Source organism: Nannospalax galili, unplaced genomic scaffold, assembly GCF_000622305.1.
Source record: "Nannospalax galili isolate Female #2095 unplaced genomic scaffold, S.galili_v1.0 scaffold212, whole genome shotgun sequence".
In the NCBI taxonomy this organism is placed as follows: Eukaryota; Metazoa; Chordata; class Mammalia; order Rodentia; family Spalacidae; genus Nannospalax; species Nannospalax galili.
In genome coordinates, this window is record NW_008333884.1 from 2419159 (window position 1) to 2437872 (window position 18714).

General features: G+C 42.9%; 1 protein-coding gene across 3 annotated transcripts in view; it reads left to right on the forward strand.

Moving 5' to 3' along the window:
* Vps53 (VPS53 subunit of GARP complex) overlaps positions 1–18714 on the forward strand; it is a 182014-nt gene that overhangs the window by 122879 nt on the left and 40421 nt on the right. For all 3 annotated transcript variants that reach the window (XM_008828753.3, XM_017797063.2, XM_029561438.1), the window contains 2 exons: positions 12475–12717; positions 15159–15306. In XM_008828753.3, coding sequence (XP_008826975.1) covers positions 12475–12717; positions 15159–15306 — 391 coding nt within the window. The remainder of the gene's footprint in view (positions 1–12474; positions 12718–15158; positions 15307–18714) is intronic.

The window sequence follows — 18714 nt, forward strand, 5'->3', positions numbered from 1 at the left end:
ATGAAAATAACCATCCTACCAAAAGTCATTTATAGATCCAATGCAATGCCAATTAAAATCCACATGACATTTTTACAGAATTGGAAAAAAACCTCAGATAGCCAGAACAACTCTGAACACACCTAATTTTTTTTGAGATTTACTTTTATTTTATTTAAGTGTATGTGTCTGTGTGAGTATATGCCACATTTGTGTGGCCAGAAGAGGGCATCAGATCCCCTGGAACTTCCTAGAGTTACAGATAGCTGTGATCCACCTGACATGGGTTCTGGCAACTGAACTCTGATCCTCTGGCAGAGCAGCAAGGACTCTTAATTGAGTTGTCCCTCTAGCCCCCTGCCTTGCTTTTGAGACAAAATCTCTCATTAAACCTAGAGCTTACAAATTTGGCAAGTGAGCTCCAGGGATCTTCCTGTCTCTACCTCCCCCAGTGGTAAGATTAAAGGCACATACCACTATGCCTACTTTTTTAGTTTTTTGTTTTAGTGTGGATACTGAGGATCTAAACTCAGGACCTTATGTTACTGACTGAGCCATCTTCCCAGCCCTCTACCCTGACTCTGTATTCAAAATACTTCTTCCTGGGGCTAGAGGTGTATCTCAGAATTTTCAAGGCCAGCCTAGACAGCTTTGCAGCTGGATATGTTGGCCCAAGCCTTTAAATCCCAGCCCTGTAGTCGCAGAGGCAGGCAGATCTTAAGGAGATGGAGGTCAGCCTGCTCTATATAGTGAGTTCCAGGCCAGGTGGAGCTACAGGGAAACACTGTAGCAAAAAAGCAAAAACTGGGCTGGAATATAGCTCAGTGGTAGAGCATTTGACCAGCATGTACAAGACCCTAGAATTGATCCTTTCAGTACCACAAACAAAAACATTCCACCCCGCACCAATTTGGAAGACTGAGATGGAAAGACTGCTTGAGCCCAGGAATTCAAGGCCAGCCTAGAGGACATATTTTCAGTTAGAGTTCATTCCATCATCTCTTATCAACCCACATGTGTGTGTGTGTATGTGTGTGTGTGTAGCCAGAAGACAGCTTCTGTTTCATTCATCAGGAACTGTCACCTTGGGTTGTTTTTTTGTTTTTGTTTTTTGTATTTTATTTATTATTTTTATTTTATGTGCCTGCATGTATATAAGTACACCCATGTCATGAAATGCCTGTGGAGGTCAGAAAAGCGTGCCAGATCCCCTGGAACTGAAGTTAAGGGCAGTTGTTAGCTGCCATGTGGGTGCTGGAAATTGAACCTGAGTCTTCTGCAAGAACAGCCAGTGTTCTTAACCACTGAGCCATTTCTTCAGCCCTGCTATTTTTTTTAAGATTTATTTATTTTTGTTTTTATGTGTATGCATATATATATATATATATATATATGTATCACATATATGCCTGGTGCCTAGGTAAGCCAGAAGAGGCTGTCAGATTCCCTGGAACTGGAGTTAAAAGATGGTTGTGAGTCAACTTATATGAGTGCTGGGACCTGTGGGGCCAGGTCCTCTGCAAGAGCAGCAAGTGCTCTTAAGTAGACTACTAAGCCATTTCTCCAGCCTCTGTCACCTTGTTTTTGTCACAATCTCTTATACTAGCGTTGAAACTTTCCAAATAGGCTCAGCTGTCTGACCAGTCAGCCCAAGGATCTGCCTATCTCCATCTGCCCAGTGCTGGAATTACAGGTATATGCCACCATGCCTGGCTTTTTCACATAGGTTCTAGGAAATCAAACTCAGGTCCTCGTGTTAGTGTGGCAAGCACTTTGCCAACTGAGCCAACTCTCCAGCCCCTCAACCCACATTCTTACAATTCTTATTTCAAAAATGACTGAAAGCTATTTGGTCCCAACCTTCTTGGTCTAAAGAGTAACTTTTATGAATCTCAGTAATTCTGGTGTCCATTCTTCACATGGTCTTGATTTATAATAGCCCATGTGTCATGCACGATGCTTTGGGCAAAGTGCCAAGCCTCCTTCCTCAGAGCCTCTCTGTCTCTCTATGAAAGATGCAGCACTGGCTGCTTGGCCTGTGTTTGCCCCCACTAGGCTGTTTCTAAGCACTGGAAAAACAGCAGGAGCCCCTGGGTGTGGAGGCTGCGGAGGCTGTAGTGCGGTCACTCCAGAATACAACAAAAGCAGGAGCTTGAAGCAGAAGAGAGTTAAAGAACTCCATTTGCAATTCTGTCAGAGTCAGACTCAATGCCTGCAGTGGTTATTAACCTTTGGCAAATTATTTATCCTTTTAAGAATTCTCCCAGCTACTCAAGAGGTTGATGTAAGAAGGGTGCAAGTTCAAGGCCTGCCTGGGCTTCAGAGTGAGTTCACATCCAGCCTAGGCAGCTTAGTGAGATCCTGTCTCAAAAATAAAATGTAAAAAGGACTGGGGATGTAGCTCAGTGGTAGAGTACTTTCCTAGCATGTATAAGGCTCTACATTCAATCCCTAGTGTAAAAATAAACAAATTGTAAACCATAGCTCTCTTGTAAAATAATTAGTTGTTCATATATAGTAATTTTGAGTATAATTTAAGGGGCTTTAAGAAGTTGTTCTTCTCTTCAGTCACACTGAAGATGGAGAAAGAGCTCAGATTGGACTGATTTACATAATCACTACCATAGCATTGACTCAGAATCTGCAAGGCAGAAGTGTAGACTGTTCGCAAGCTCCCAGACGACAGAGGCCTGGATCTGCATAGTGGAAAGAGCAGGGGTCTGCCTGCCAGGAGGACCTGGATGCCAGTCAGAATTCTGCACTAACAAGCCTGGAACCTGAACAGGCCACGTAACCCTTTCCCGTCTGCCTTATCCTCTCTACAAGGCTCATAAGTCCACCCCATAGGCTTTTGTGATGAGAACAAAACATGAAGACAAGTGGCCCTTGGCCCACAGTAAGTGCTGCTCGGGGACCCTGCCTGCCCTGCCCTCCCTGTGATCTTATTCAGGACACCTCTGTGGGTACATAATCCCATCAGTGTTTCAGGCTTCCTATTAGGCCAAGCATGGGGTCACACTCTCATCTCCTCAGCTTTCTACCTACCCTGGGAATATTCTGGCAGCACCTGCCCCAGCAAATAGCCAAGTAGCAAGAGGAGACCCACAGAGCCAGGATACAGGAAGGAAGAAGCAGAGCCCCACAAGCTACTTGTGTGGCAGGTTGAGCCTAGCTGTTCTTACATGCATTAAATGAATTTCTCCATTTTCATTTCTGTTCAAAGAGGATATTGTGTATCTTCTACTCAGGAACAGGTGGTGATTTCCTTGACTTGTGGGGGAGATTTCTACATCAGCACTGTCTTCATTCTATCCTGTGGTATTCTGTCAGGAAGTTACTGGTGATTCCACCTCTACTCACTCTCCATGTTCCCTGCAGTAACTTTCGTTCAAGTTCCTCTGTCCCTTTCTTAATTTTTTCACACCTATAATTTTTCTGTAACTAGTTATGTTTATTATTTATTTTGAACTAATTCCTACTTACAGAAGAGTTGTAAGAACTGTCTGCAGAGCTCCTGTTTGTCCTTCACACAGCTTCTCAGTCACCTTTAACTTTTCCTTCCCTTCTTTCACACACATACATATATACACATATATGTTTTTCTGAGCTGTGTGAATTCTCAAGTCTCAGATGAGATTTCTCATTACTTCTTAATACTTCAATGTATATGTCCTAAAACAAGCACTTGGGGCTAAGAAGATGGCTCAGCGGTTAAGAGTGCTTACCACTCTGTCAGAGGATACACACACACACACACACACACACACACACACACACACACACAAAAAAAAAAAATAAAAAATAAGAACCTAAGGATGTGGTTCAGTGGTAGTTTACCTAGCATGTGTGAGGCCCTGGATTTAATCCCCAGCACTGCTTCAAACAAACAAACACACACTCAGAAACAATAAAAACTTTGGGGCTAGAGAGATATCTCAGTGCTTAAGAGCCCTTGCTACTCTTTCAGAGGACTAGAGTTTGGTTCCCAGCACCTACACGGATTGCTCACGACTGCCTATTAACTCCAGCTTCAGGAGATCTGACACCCTCTGTTGACCTACCCCCAGCACTGCACTCAGATGCTCAGACACACACTGATCTAAATAAATAAATAAATAAATAAATAAATAAATAAATAAATAAATAAATAAATATTTTTAGATAAATAAAAGTAAACTAAGGGGGGAAAAGGACCCAGTTGACATAACAATAGTATAATGATCAAAATCACTTTTTTGTTGTTGTTCTTTTGAGACAGGGTCTCCCTAGAGCCCCAGCTGGCCTGGAACTCACTATGTAGACCACAGTGGCCTGGAACTCACAGAGGTCCGATCTGCCTGCCTCTGCCTCCTGAGTGCTAGGATTAAAGGCATGCGCCACCATGCCCTGCTTCATGTTGATCTTTTTTTTTTTTTACTATTTTACTATTTTATTTTTATTTTATGTGTATGAGTGTATTGCCTGAATGTATATAAGTGCACCCGTGTTGTGCAAAGACTGTGGAGGACAGAAGAGACTGACAGATCCCCTGAAGCTGGAGTTACAGACAGTTGTTAGCTGTCATATAGATACTGGGAATCAAACCCAGGTCTTGTCCAGGTCTTTTGGAAGAGGAACAAGTGTTCTTAACCACTGAGCCATCTCTCCAGCCCCCCACATTGATCTTTATTACCAGCTAGAACTTAGGTCTCCTTCTAGTTCTCCAGTTGTGTTTATTTTTTTTAATTTCTTAAAAAAAATATTTTTTGAGACAGGATCTCATAGGCAAGAATTATTAGTAGCCTTAAACTTGCTACATAGCCAAGGATGACCTTGAACAAATTTTTTAATGAGTGTGTGTGTGTGTGTGTGTGTGTGTGTGTGTGTTAATGTGGGGAGAAGGGTACAGTATACATGTGTATGGAGGCTAGAGAATAACCTTGGATGTCATCTTTAGGCGTGCCATCTACCTCCTTTGAAACAGAGTGCTGGTAATCAAATCCAGGTCCTCTGCAAGAGCAGTGGGTGCTCTTAACCCCCAAGGCATCTCTTTAGCCCCATAATCTATCTTTTATGACCTTGAAATTTTTGAAGCGTATAGGCCAGTGAGTTTGTGGAATATTGAGACTTGTTTGATGTTTGTTCTTTACTAGAATGCAGAAGTGTGTTCTTCGAAACTCAGAAAAGGAGCATAGAATGCCCGTTTATCTCAGAATTCAAAATACTCATTTTTGTTATTTGGTGTTAATGTTGTTTGCCAGTTTTCTGTATTTATCAATAACAAGAGGAACTGGGTGTGGTGTCACACGCTATTAATCCCAGCACTCAGGAGGCAGAGGCAGGTGGATCACTGTGAGTTAAAGGCCAGCCTAGTCTACATAGTGAGACTCTGTTTCAAAAAAATAAACAAAAAATAAGTATCAAATGCTCAGAGAAACTTTGAAACTGTATCAATGGACATCACCTTTCTTTCCTTAGCTTATTTTACTACCCATTAATATAATTCTTTTTTTATTTTAATTTTTATACTTTTTAATTACGTATATTTGGGGGGGGGTGTACTAGAGTGTAAGTGCTCATGAAGGTCAGATGCATTGGATTCCCCTAAAACTGGAGTTAGAGGCAGTTGTGAGTCATCTGATGTAAGTGCAGGAAAACAAACTCAGGTCCTCTGGACAGACAGTACGTGATCTTAACCACTGAACCATCTCTCCAGCTCCCTCTAGCCATCATTTCTACATTGGTTAATATTATATTTTAAGTAAAAGCTTTTTTTTTTTTTTTTTTTGAGACAGGGTCTTACTATGTAGCCCTGATTCATCTAGAACTTGCCATGTAGATCAGGCTGGCTTCAAACTCACAGAGATTTGCCTGCCTCTGCTTCCTGCATACTGGAATTAAAAGCATGTGCCACCACGCTGGGCAAAAGCTTTTCTTCCCTCTGATATAGGTAAGTAAACATGGTTCACAGATTCTGATTTTATTCAGTAGCTAATTGGCATTACTATCCTTTCTCCGCTTTTCTTTATACTGGACTTTATTTATACCTATAGAAAATATTACAGATTTTCTACACACCCTTCACCCTACTTCTCTTTAATGTTAAATCTTTTGTCACCAGTTATCAAAACTAACAAGTTACATGGGTGTAATGACAGGTGCCTTTGATCCCAGTACTCAGGAGCAGAGACAAGAGGATCATGAGTTCAAAGCCAGCCCGGTCTACATAGCAAAGCCCTACCTCAAAAAACCAAACAACTTCAAAGCCTAGAAGTTAAAGTTGGTACAGTACTGTTGCTAATCTCCAGACCCTGTTTGAATCCTGTTTGCATCTTAGCAGTTTTTCCATTGCTATCCTTTTTCTCTTCTACAAGCTATCATTTATCTTAATGCTCAAATGACCCATGATGTGGCCAGTGGGAGCCTCTTCAAGCTGGCATTTCCAGGATCCCTGCTACCTATGTGGGGCGTGATAGTAGAAGCCAAATTCTGGTGTTCAGGGGGCTCATTGCTGCTGAGTGTCATTGCTGCCAGGCACTCAGCTGAGAAAGCTAAGAAAGATACAGGCAATTGTATAAACAAATGTGTATTTCTACACGTGTCCATCTAAGTTAATATTTAAATCTGTTTGCTAAAACCTGTGAGTTTACCCTGGAACTTCCACTTCTAACCTAACACCACAGGAGTTTCTATGCTAAAAGCACCTTCTATAATATTGGCTCCCAGCATCCTCAATACATTTACTTGTTTGCTGCATTGCCCATACAGAACTGATCTCCCAGCCATGCTCAAGCCAAACCTTGGCTCTCCTAACCCCACTGGCCACCCTAAAGCCAAGTCCTCAGCTCCGGCACAAAAGAAGGAGGAAAGGTACCTGCCTATTGGTGTGTATACCCATGAATACAGACATGCTAAATCTGTCAGGGAATCTTAGCCCACCTTGCCCTTGCTTGCTTCTCAGCTATGGTCTCCCCTGTGTCACTGCTGTGTCACTTTCCAGTTTGAATACTGTTTCTCTGGGAGCTAACTACAGATCCATCAGTAGCAATTGTCTTGATCATCCTAAACCAGTTTGCAATGAGATGACTTTTTTTCTCCTCTTATTTTAGTCTTTCCCTCTACTGATGCCACTCTGCATATTCTTTACTCCTCGGGCATTTTTAACTTATCAGCAGAACTCCCAACAGTATGCCAACCCGCAAATTTTTATACAGTCCTGGGCACAAAGCTTGAGCTGCAGAGAAGAGGGTGAAAGAAACCACATATCCATGAAGTCTCAAGCTGGAAGAGAGTGGGGAACAGCAGTGACACTGTGTGTCTGTGTAGTGCTTTACAGACTTGAAGTCAAAGCATGGTAGAGTACCTAGAGTCTGAAGTCACGCAAATTCCAACGTCAGTAATTTCCGTGACCTTGGGCAAAGTGCTTCATATTCTCAGCCTTGATTTCTTCCTCTATAAAATGGGGATAATGTCTTCAACTTAAGGCTATTAGGAGGATTAACTGAGATTGTATTTATAGCATATCTTACAGCTTAGTGAGACTGAGAGACCAAAAAAAAGAAAAACAACAAAAAAAAGATGGTGCTGTGCAGTGTTAGACAGTGGGAATTCAGAGGAATACAAATGCCAGATTCACGGTCAGACTTTTCTTACTTAGTTTCTCCAACCTCAGCCAAGCCTCCTTCCCTTTTTGTCTTCTTCCTCACATGTGTACACTGTACTCACGTCTATTTCTTTAACTATTTTTATTTTATGTATATGAAGGTTTTGCATGCAGAGCTCATGGAGGTCAGAAGAGGGCATCAGATCCCCTGGAACTAGTTACTGACAGTTGTTAGCCACATGTGGGTGCTGGGAACTGAACCCAGGTCCTCTGTAAGAGCAGCCCGTACTCTTAAATGCTGAGCCATCTCTCCAGTCCCTACTCTGAACCTTAAAAAAACAATATTTTGGTGGCACTCAGCACTTTTCCCAGCACTCAGGAGGCAGAGGCAGGTAGATCTCTGTGAGATTGAGGATGACCTGGTCTATGTAGCAAGTTCCAGTCCAGCTGGGGCTACAGGAAGACCTTGTTTCAAAAAACTGAAACAAAACAAAAACACTTTATTATTTTTACTTTATGTGTATGAGTGTTTTGTCTGCATGTATGTAAGTGCACTGGTATTATGCAGTGCTCACAGATTTTGAGTTGGATGTTTCTTTAGTTCAGTTGGTAAAGCCTGAAGAACATTTTAAAATAGAAGATGCTGGAGCTTTTCACTTTTATCTTTTCTTTAAATTTTATTTTTATTTCTATTTTATTTTTCTATTTATTTTTATGTGTATGAGTGTATTGCCTGCATGCATGTAAGTACGCCCATGTGGTGCAATGCCCACGGAGGTCGGAAGAGGGTGTTGAATCCTGGAACTGGAGTTGCAGATGGTTTTTAGACACCATGTGGGTTCTGGAAGTGGAATCCAAGTCCTCTACAAGAGCAGCCAGTGATTTTAACTGCTGAGCCATCTCTCCAGCCCCCTCACTTTATTATTTTTGTTTGCTTTGGACTTTTTGAGACAAGGTCTCTCTATAGCCCCATCTGGCCTGGAACTCACTACATAGACCAGGGTGGCCTTGAACTCATAAGAGTTCCGCCTGCTTCTGCCTCCCGAGTGCTGGGACTAAAGACATATACCACTCTCTCAAGCCTTCATTTGAACCTTATAGAAGGCCCTCTGAGCCTTGTACACATAAGTGCTTGGTTGGTGTTTATTGGATGGACTCATCTCTTCCTAACTAATAATGACCCTTGCCCATACTCACTTCCTCTTGCACCTTTTACTCTTTACTCCATGAAGCTCATTGTCCCATGTCTTACATGATGTGGACTGATAACAGCGTGGAAGAGGCAGTACAGGGAAGCTTTCCCCAGCTGGTTTCTTTCTCATCTGCACTAGAGAAAAATGTCAAAAGAAACCTTTAGACATTCTGAAAATGCAGCTCTTTAGAGCTTTTTAGTGAAAATTTCCTTGATGCTGTATGATCATAATTAATTATAATCTTATTCATCAGGTTAGCTCTGCAATAGAAAGTAGGTAAGCATCCAGCTTTTGTATTTATAGCTATAGAAATAGATGAATGATCAAAGTAAAATCACTACAGGGGCCCAGCCCCAGCTTTGGTTGACAGGGCCCATTTGGAGGATTAGACTCTTCTCAGCAGACTGTAATAGATTCTTTGTCTCCTGTTCCAAGTTTTCCTCCACTGCCCCACGTCCCACTCCCATCCAGCTCCACCTCTGCACTGCTTCACTCCCATCCTTAAGAACAAAATGTGGGGGTTGACTGGCTAAGCAAGCACTGGGTGCTAATATGAAAATTTGCCTGACACATCAGCCTAAGCAGTGGGCTGGGGAGCATGAGCATTCTCCCCACCTTGAGGGAGACATAATGGCAGACACAGAGCAGAAGATCCTACTGTAAATCAGCAGCTCCACTCTGCACCAGGTTCAACTTATGAGAGGCACTACCTACAGTACTATCTTCAGGACTGTGGAATTACAGCATGAGTATGGAGAAAAGGCACTATTGATTAGCATCACCCACTGTGGGTCAGAGTGGGAAAAACTTTGCACATTACATTCTGTGGTAAAGTGTTAAATCATGTGCTAAAACCAAGTGCAGTGGTACACACTTGTCACCCAGCACTGAGGAGGCCGAAGCAGGAGTATCATGAGTTCAGGCCAGTTTGGGCTACATAGCAAGACTATCTTAAAAAAAAAAAAAAACAAGATCCAGGTGTGTAGCACACACCTATAACCCTGCACTCAGAAGCCTAACATAGGAGTGCCAGCCTGGGGTAGAGAGTGAGACTCTGTCTTAACACACACACACAAACAAAACAAAACAAAAACAAAACAAAAAAACCTAGTGGCAGTGAGTGGTAGGTGACAGCAGCTCCAGTTGAGAGAGGTCAGATGTGAGTTGGAGTTGTACAGTGGAAGCCTGAGTCGAGCGAAGTGAAGGGAAAGCTATTTGGTCATGAGGCTATAGGTGAAGGCCTAGCAACTGGAACAGGTGGGGTGAGGGTCACAGAGAGGTGACTGGCAGAGGCACCTGGCTGGAGTAGACGCCTGCTGTGGAGGAGAAGTGGGAGGGTAAATGGAAAAATACAGCAAGAAGAGAGTGTGCAGAAGGGGTGGTGGCTGTGGAGCTTTCCAAGGTCAACTAACAAGGTTCTTCTCAGCTTTCTGACCATCACCACAGGCAAAAAACCTAGCCTGGACCCAAAGCATCCACATCTGGATGTCATAAACTGAATATAACAAAAGCACTAGAGTAAAATGTCAATTTTTTCCTATTCCTGCTAATTGATGCTGTGTGTGGTTCTTGTCTTTTTCTTCCTATTGTATAAATATATTTTTAAAACACAGCTGGATTCTTGTAGCCTTAGCCAGCAGGCTAAAAGGTGCCACATGTCAAGAGTGGGGCCTCCCATTGTCCACACAGCACAGCTGTGCAGAGGACGGTGGTTATTGTCCTATTATATTGTAGCTGCTGATGACTCAGAGTGATTGGGGCAAATTCAGGGATGTTTGACTGGGAAACGGAAGATGGATCACAGCCACCATCACCGTCATGACCTGGGCAGGCCTGTAACTGCTCCCAGCTCTTCTCCCAAGATTGTTTGACATTTTTTTATTTTGGAAATTCTAAGAAAAAGAAAAAAAACCCTGAAAACTGTTAAGCTTAGAGAAGAAAAACTACACACACACACACACACACACACACACACAAACACAAACACACACACGGGCAAGATATTTAACTTCTGTACCTAGCCTTTTTTTATTTTTAAAGAAAGCTTAAGGGGTTAACCTGCATTATTTACTCATAGTACATTAAATAACTCATAGTATATCAGTACTTACAATTTTTTAAAATATTTTTATTGAGTTTTTGTGATTTCCTACAGTAGTTCTTAATCAAATTTAGACCTCCTCTCCCATCCGTGCCCCTCCCACGTCCCCCCAACTGAACCTCATGCATTTTGTCATATATGTTAAGTCTTATCTGGTCAAGCATTTGTACTTAGATGTCCTTTGGTATAGGTTCATCCACTGGAGTCTAGTCAGCCTATCTAGAGATCTTAAAGATCTACTCTCCCTCACCCAGCAGTAATCAGTTTCCAGCAGTTCCCAGGCTAGGGCTGGCTTACCACCCATTTCCTGCGCTCCACACTGGGCCCTTGTCTGATTGAGTGGGCATGGGTCTTGTACACAACACCACCATTGCCACAAGTTCACATGAGCAAGCTTCCAGTGTCCTTGAAAGCCTATTTCCCTATGTTCATGGACCACCCTGGCTCTTACAATCTTTCCACCCCCTCTTCCACAATGGTCCCTTAGCTGTGGGAGGGTAAGGTTTAGTATAGGAGTCCTATTCAGGAACACTCATTCTGCAGTCTCTTATTCTCTAAAACTTAGTTCTGGCCTTTTATGTGCATTGCACTCTATTGCATAAGGAATCTTCATTGGTGAGAATTGAGGAATGTATTCTCTCCACCCCCATTCTGCTATGTTCCATGAACTTTCAGTGACACTGTAGATGTGTCAACTAGGACTGGGCATCTCTCAGACATATATTCTCTGTGTGTGACCAGTTTTGGAACTATGCATCACCTCCATCTGTTCCAAAAAGAAGCTTCTTTGATGAGTGGTGTATGGTACACTTGTCAGGGTAGTAGGAGGGCCAGTCTGTCTACCTAGCATTTGAGAAGGGGGATAGTAGCAATAGCTTCCTTAGAAGGTTATTGTTGAGGAATTAAATGAAATTCAATAACATGATTATAAAGTGTGGCCATGACATCTGGGCCATCCTAAGTGTTTAAAAAATGGTCTCTATCATTGGTGTTTGGCTTTTCATTTGTGGCGAGGACAACTGGTATTGAATATTCTGGCATGCTTGTTTAAATGTTGGATTCTAGACTCAGCTCTGCCACTAAGTTTTGTGACAAAGTTTTAGGTGTTTATGTCCTCATCTTCTAGAGGGGCAACAGTAACTTGTCTCCCTCATGGGGGCCTGGGGTCAAATGTGAGAATGAAGCTGTTTAGAATGTCAGACTTTATTGCTGCCATTCTTTCAGGAGGCAATGAATGGCAACATGAATAAAAATGGACCCAATTTTAAGTTTAGGAAACACCAAGGACTACTTGTGGGAGCAACTAATGTACATTGCAAAAAACACATCTGCATGGGGACTGGAGAGATGGCTCAGTGATTAAGAGCACTAACTGTTCTTCCAGAGGACTCGGGTTTGATTCCCAGCACCCACATGGAGGCTAGCAACCGTCCTTAACTCCAGTTCCAAGGAATCTGACACTCTTCTGACCTCCCTGGGCATTGCACAATAGGTGTGCACTTCAGATATGCAGGCAGTATACTCATACACATAAAATAAAAATAATAAATTTTTAAAAACCCCACATCTGCTTGTTTTTTTCTTGAAGAGAAATAGCATTTATGTTTTCTTTCTCCTAGAAACCTCAGTGAGCTGATAGATCGGTTTGTGACAGATTTCAAAGCCCAGGGCCCACCCAAGCCCAACACTGAAGAAGGGGGTGCTGTGCTCCCCAGCTGTGCTGACCTATTTGTCTACTACAAGAAGTGCATGGTACAGTGCTCGCAGCTCAGCACGGGCGAGCCCATGATCGCTCTGACCACCATCTTCCAGAAGTACCTTCGAGAATATGCTTGGAAAATCCTCTCTGGCAACCTGCCCAAGTGAGTCCTATCCTCCGTGGTCTGAGCAGTGAAGCAAGACTCTAAACATTCCTAAATATGGGAGTCTTTAAGGAAACCCCTCAGAGGTTGTTTACAGAACTGCTAAGAATGTTCAGGAGGAAAACACTCTCTGGGCTCCCAAGGGCCTGACGTTCTTTCCTCTCTAATGACATTCCAACAGCAGACCATCATCATCAGCGGACCTGCTCCCCCTGGCTGCCAGTGTAGGTCACATCTACCACAGAGTTGGCCCACATATGTGATATAAATCACTGATAGCATAGGCAATGTCACTGAAGCCTCTTCCAAGATGTTCATGCCTTGGAGTGGAGGTAGACAGGAGGTTGCATCTGATTTCCCCTCTGTCTGGTGGCATTCCACAGCCCCTTATGCTGTGTGCATGAACAGTCTATGTATGGTAGGACTGGGGCTGGAGAGATAACTGGGCAGAGGTACCTGCTGCATAAGCATGAGAACTTGAGTTTGGATCCCCAGAACCCACATAAAAAGCTGAGTTTGGCAGCACCTGCCTGTCATTCCAGCACTGGGAGGCAGAGACAAGAGAATTCTGGGGACTTGCCAACAGCCAGTCTAGCCAAATCCAGGGAGCTTGAGGTTCGGTGAGAGACTTTGTCTCAAAAAACAAGATGGAGAATGGTAGAGGAGGACACCCAATGTCAACCTCTGGTCTCTGCACACACACACGATGCAGTAGGATTTGGGGGGAGAGGTTCACAATGTTGCTTCTAAGTGCAATGGCTCTTCCATCTTCTGATACATTAGAAGATTTGATATTGTTCATTACCTAAAAGAAGTGGATCATTCAACTAGTGTGTTTTGGTTACATAGCAGTTTCGACTGTCCTAGAATTAACCTATCATGATGCTTCTGAATTTAGTATTTAAAGTGATCCCAAGGCTGAATTAACAATTCTGGAATTAGTTTCTCTCGTTGTCACTAAAATGTATCACATGTGGGAGTAGAATCCTGTGCCCTGCAGAAATTTTGAAATTTCAGACCTAGTCAAGTATGGAACTTCTTTGACTATTAAAAAAATATTTTTTAATTAAAAATTTTTTAAAGACTTAATTTTATTTTTGAGTGTGTGTGTGTGTGTGTGTGTGTGTGTCTGTGTCTGTGTCTGTGTCTGTGTCTGTGTGTCCTGTCTGTCTGTGGATTTGTGTAAATAAGTGCAGATGGCCTTGGAGGCTAGAGACTTCAGGTCCTCTGGAGCTAGATTTACAGGCAGTTGTGAGCCACCTGATGTGGGTGCTGGAAATGGAACTTGGGTCCTCTGCAAAAGCAGTATGTGCTCTTAACCATTAAACCATCTCTCTTGCACCCCTTTTTACTTTTTATTTTTTTGAGACAGGCTCACTATATAGCCTTGACTGGCCTGGAACTCGCCTTGTAGACCAACTTGCTCTGTGGCCTCAAACACAGAGATCCACGTACCTCTGTCTCTCAATTGCTGGGATTAAAGATGTGCACCACCTAGTTCTAGCCCCGTTTTTAAAGTTTTGTTACTTTTTTTCTTGATTTTTAAGATAGTGTAAGTTCATTATCACTTAGAAAGCATAGAAAAGTGCAAGAAAGAAAATTAAAACCACCAATAATTTCATCACCCAAAGGAAACCTCTTGAATTTTGTGGTATTTTTTTTTCTTTTCTTTTCTTTTTTTTTTTTAGATTTTTTTTTTTTTCTTATTCATTTTTTAAAGACTAGGTGTCATTATATACCTCAAACTGAGTGGCCTTAAACTCATGAGCCTCCTGCCTCACATCCCAACTGCTAGGATTATAGGCATGAGCCACTATGCATGGCTCATTTTTTCATTATTTATTCATGTACATGTCACATGTCGTGTTTGCTTTGGCATGTTTGTGCAACACTATGGAATGGTCCTGCTGATAGCCGTGCACCTGGTCTTTTCACTTGACGTTGAAGTCTTGGGATGCCAGGATGTGTAGCAGGGGCTGCCCCACAGAAACTAACCTCACAGAAGTCTCCTGGGGTGCTTAGGACTTGGGGGCTGTCTTACTGTTCATTCCACCCTTGAGCTCCTCCACAAACTCGTCTTAACTGAGACAGATGGGGAACCAGACTTTGGGCTTAAATGATCCTAAGTGAGCTCTGCACCTCAGGAATTCCCAAGCTAAAGTGTTAGGCAGCCAGGCAGCTTCTATACTAAGAATGGGATCATCCCAGGTGACAGGACTGATTACTAGCTCACTTTTGGCATTGTCTCTTCCTGTTCCTGTGGGTGAGAGGGTCCAAACAGATGACAGTCAAGGTAAGGTCAAGAGGAAAAGGCTGCATTGTGTTGATGTATTTGGACCATGGCCAGCCTTTCTTTCCCTTTCTTCTTTGTCTTAAAATATGCAGCTTCAGGAAGCAAATAAGCAATTGCAGCCTAACCAGTTCCTGTTCCTTTTCTTCAGAACCAGCAGCAGCAGTGGAGGGCTGACCATCAGCAGCCTCCTCAAGGAAAAGGAGGGCTCCGAAGTGGCCAAATTTACTCTGGAGGAGCTCTGCCTCATCTGTAGCATCCTGAGCACAGCAGAGTACTGTCTGGCTACCACCCAGCAGGTGAGTGAGCGCCCAGCTGCCCCAGCACCACTGCCTGGAGCTCTCAGCCACAGCTGGGATGGAACTTATGAGCCCCATCAAGGACCTTGGACAGACCAGTTGGCCTCACAGGAGGGAAAACTTTCCATGCAGAGACTGCCCAGGCAGCCGTCTTACAGAAGGAGATGGGCAAGAAAGTATAGTCCATCTCCTCCCTCAAGTGTAAACCACCCAATAGGCATGACCTCTCAAAAGCAGGTCAGTAGCACTGTGTCCCTCATGAGAAAAGCAGGAGTAAACTACAGCCCAGCCTTTGGTGTGGTGAGTCATACCTAGTGACTATGATCTCAGAGATAAGCAAAGTCCTTTGGGATTTTATGTGTCTCCTGAAATTTTGTAGCATTCCCCAGCCACCAAAACAACCATTGTTTGAGGTGCTGACGTTCAGGAACTGTGAAGCAGGAAGGGGTGATGCCTCTATTGGAGCCCCCCAAATGAAAAGTTCAGCAAACTGACTTAGCAGAAGAAAGACCCAGAGTAACTTTCTACCCAGCCTTAGACAGGGATTAAAAGTTCTCTTTCTCATTTGGCCCAGGATCTCCCTAAGGCTAAGAGAGAGAAAATGACTTGGGAAAGAGTTCTGCTCTTCCTCCTGTTTGTTTTTATTGCCTACAAATGGTCTAAGAAGGCAGCTATAAGAGATAGTTCAGACATTACAGCTTGGAGCTCCTGTGTACCAGGACTCGAATACAGGAAATGTCCAGCAGACTCCTCAAGGGTCAGCCAGCCAGAAGCAGAAGCTGAGATTCAGGCCATGGAAGCAGTATGCTCTGCGTGGGGGCACAGCCATACTAAGATACACAGGAAACATCCTGTTAAGTTTTGGCCTGGGAACCAGAGATGGTGATTTCCCAAGAAACCCCAGGGCAGAACATCAGTGTCTCCTTCATAGCAGGAGGCCTAGAGTTCCTTCATGAATAAACAGGTATTTGGAGTGTAATCGACCACAGACAAAAAATTTAAAAAATAATAAAAACCTATTCTTGTGACTCTCCTTTGAGAAGCCCAAGTCCATATTTTCAGGTGTGTCTTGCTTTCGTCCCAAGTAACTTTCTTTTGTGTTTAAAATCCATAGTAAAATGTCTTAATAAACACAACTGCCCCCCCTTACACACCTACTCTGGATCCCATCACCCCCTCAAATAATCACATTAGCAGCTTAGGTTATTTTATAAACGTGGTTTTGTATGCTGCTGTCTCAGTTCATGTTTATATTCTTTTATTGTTAGCATTAGTGTCTTAACATTTTGTATTTCTCCTGTCACTAAAATGTCTTTATTATTATCACTGTTTATGGCTACATATTTCATTAAGAGATTAATGAAATTTAATAATATCTTATAATTGTTTATGCTGCTTTAAAATTTTGCTTTTACAAATAATTATACGAAGAACAGCTTTCTCTATATAGTATCTTAAAGTTTTATGATTTTTCTAGAGTAAATTCTTAGATATTTTAGATTTAGTAAATCAGAGACCATTTTAATGACTCATGTAGTCAATTTTTTTATATAGTAAAATTTTTTATTTTTTATTTTTATTTTTAGTTATGTACATGGGGGCAGTATTTGCATGTGAGTGCTGATGGCTGTGGAGGCCTGAAAAGGGCATCAGATCCCCTGGAGCTGGACTTAAAGGCAGTTGTGAGCCACCTGATTTGAGTGCTGGGAACCAAACTAGGATCATCTGAAGAACAGTACTTACTACTAGTAAGTACTCATATAACCAGGAAGCCATCTTTCCAGCCCCATGAAAATTTACTGATTATAAAAATGAATACCTTTGCTGGGCATGGTGGCGCACACCTTTAATCCCAGCACTCAGGAGGAAGAAGCGGGTGGATCTTTGTGAGTTCAAGGCCAGCCTGGTCTACATAGCCAGTTCTAGGCCAGCTGGGCTACAGGGAGACCCTGTCTTAAAAAGACAAAAAAAAAAAAAAAAGAAAAGAAAAAAAAAGAATACCTTCCTAGCCACCTCTACTGAGAACATCTATATGCCTTTTTCCATTAAAAAAAAAAATAACCTAGAGCTTTCTGGAGAAATGACTGATTCTGGCCTAGGAATGGGGGTGACTTGAGAAGGAGCTCAGCTGGTCAAGGCCTTACCTAGCATGCAAGAAGCCTTGCTATGATCCCTTCCACCACATAAACTGGGTGAGGTGGTACATACCTGGACCATAATCCCAGTCCTTGGGAGGTAGGGGCAGGAGAATCAGAAGTTCAAGTTCATCAGGTAAATGAGGAGTTTGAGAACAGCCTGGGTTAGAGACCCTGTCTCAAAGGGGGGAGGGGGGAGGGCTAGAGAGATGACTCAGCAGTTAGGAGTATTGGCTGCTCTTGCAGAGGACTGGGGATCGATTCCCAGCACCCACCTGGCTGACTAACAACCATCTATAACTCCAGTTCCAGGGGATCTGATACCCTCTTCTGACCTCCATGGGCATGAGCATTGCACTACACAGGTAAACTTACACATATGCAGGCAATATACTCATACACATAAAATAATAAATAAAATACTTTATAAAAAGATGAACATGAGACATCATATCATATAAAAAACAATAAAAACACCAAAGACTAGTAGTGTCATCAAGAAGGACTCAGGAACTATAGTGGGTTGAACTGTGCCCCTCAAAAATAAGTCCACAAAGGACCAGGTGTGGTGGTTTAAAATAAAAATGAATTTAAGCTGGGCATGATGGCACAAACTAGCACTTGGGAGACAGAGGCAGGTGGATTTCTGTGAGTTCAAGGTCAGCCTGGTCTACATAATGAGTCCAGGCCAGCTGGGGCTACAGGAAGACCCTGTCTCAAAAAGACCCCCCCAAAAATAAAAATAAAAATAAATTTAAAAAATCAGGGCTGGGGAGATGGCTCAGTAGGTAAAGGTGCTTGCCACAAGACCTAAATTCAACCCCTGGAATCCACGTGGTAGGAGAGAGCTGACTCCTGCAAATTGTCCTCCAATCTCTATACACACGCTCTAGCATGTGCACACACCTCCATTAAAACCAGTAAATAAATAGATAAATAAATAAAAGTACTAACCAAGTTTACAAAGAATAGGGCCAGGTGTGATAACATATGCTTTTAATCCCAGCACTCAGGAGACAGAGACAGGCAGAGCTCTGTGAGTTTGAGGCTAGCCAGGGCTACATAGTGAGACCCTGTCTCACTCTCTCACACATACACACACCACATCCTTTTAAAAAGTCAGATATGACCAGGCATGGTGGTGCACACCTGTAGTCCCAGCACTTGGGAGGCAGAGGCAGGCGGGTCTCTGTGAATTCAAGGCCAGCCTGGTCTATATAGTGAGTTCCAGGACAGCTGGGGCTACGGGGAGACCCTGTCTCAAAAAGACCCC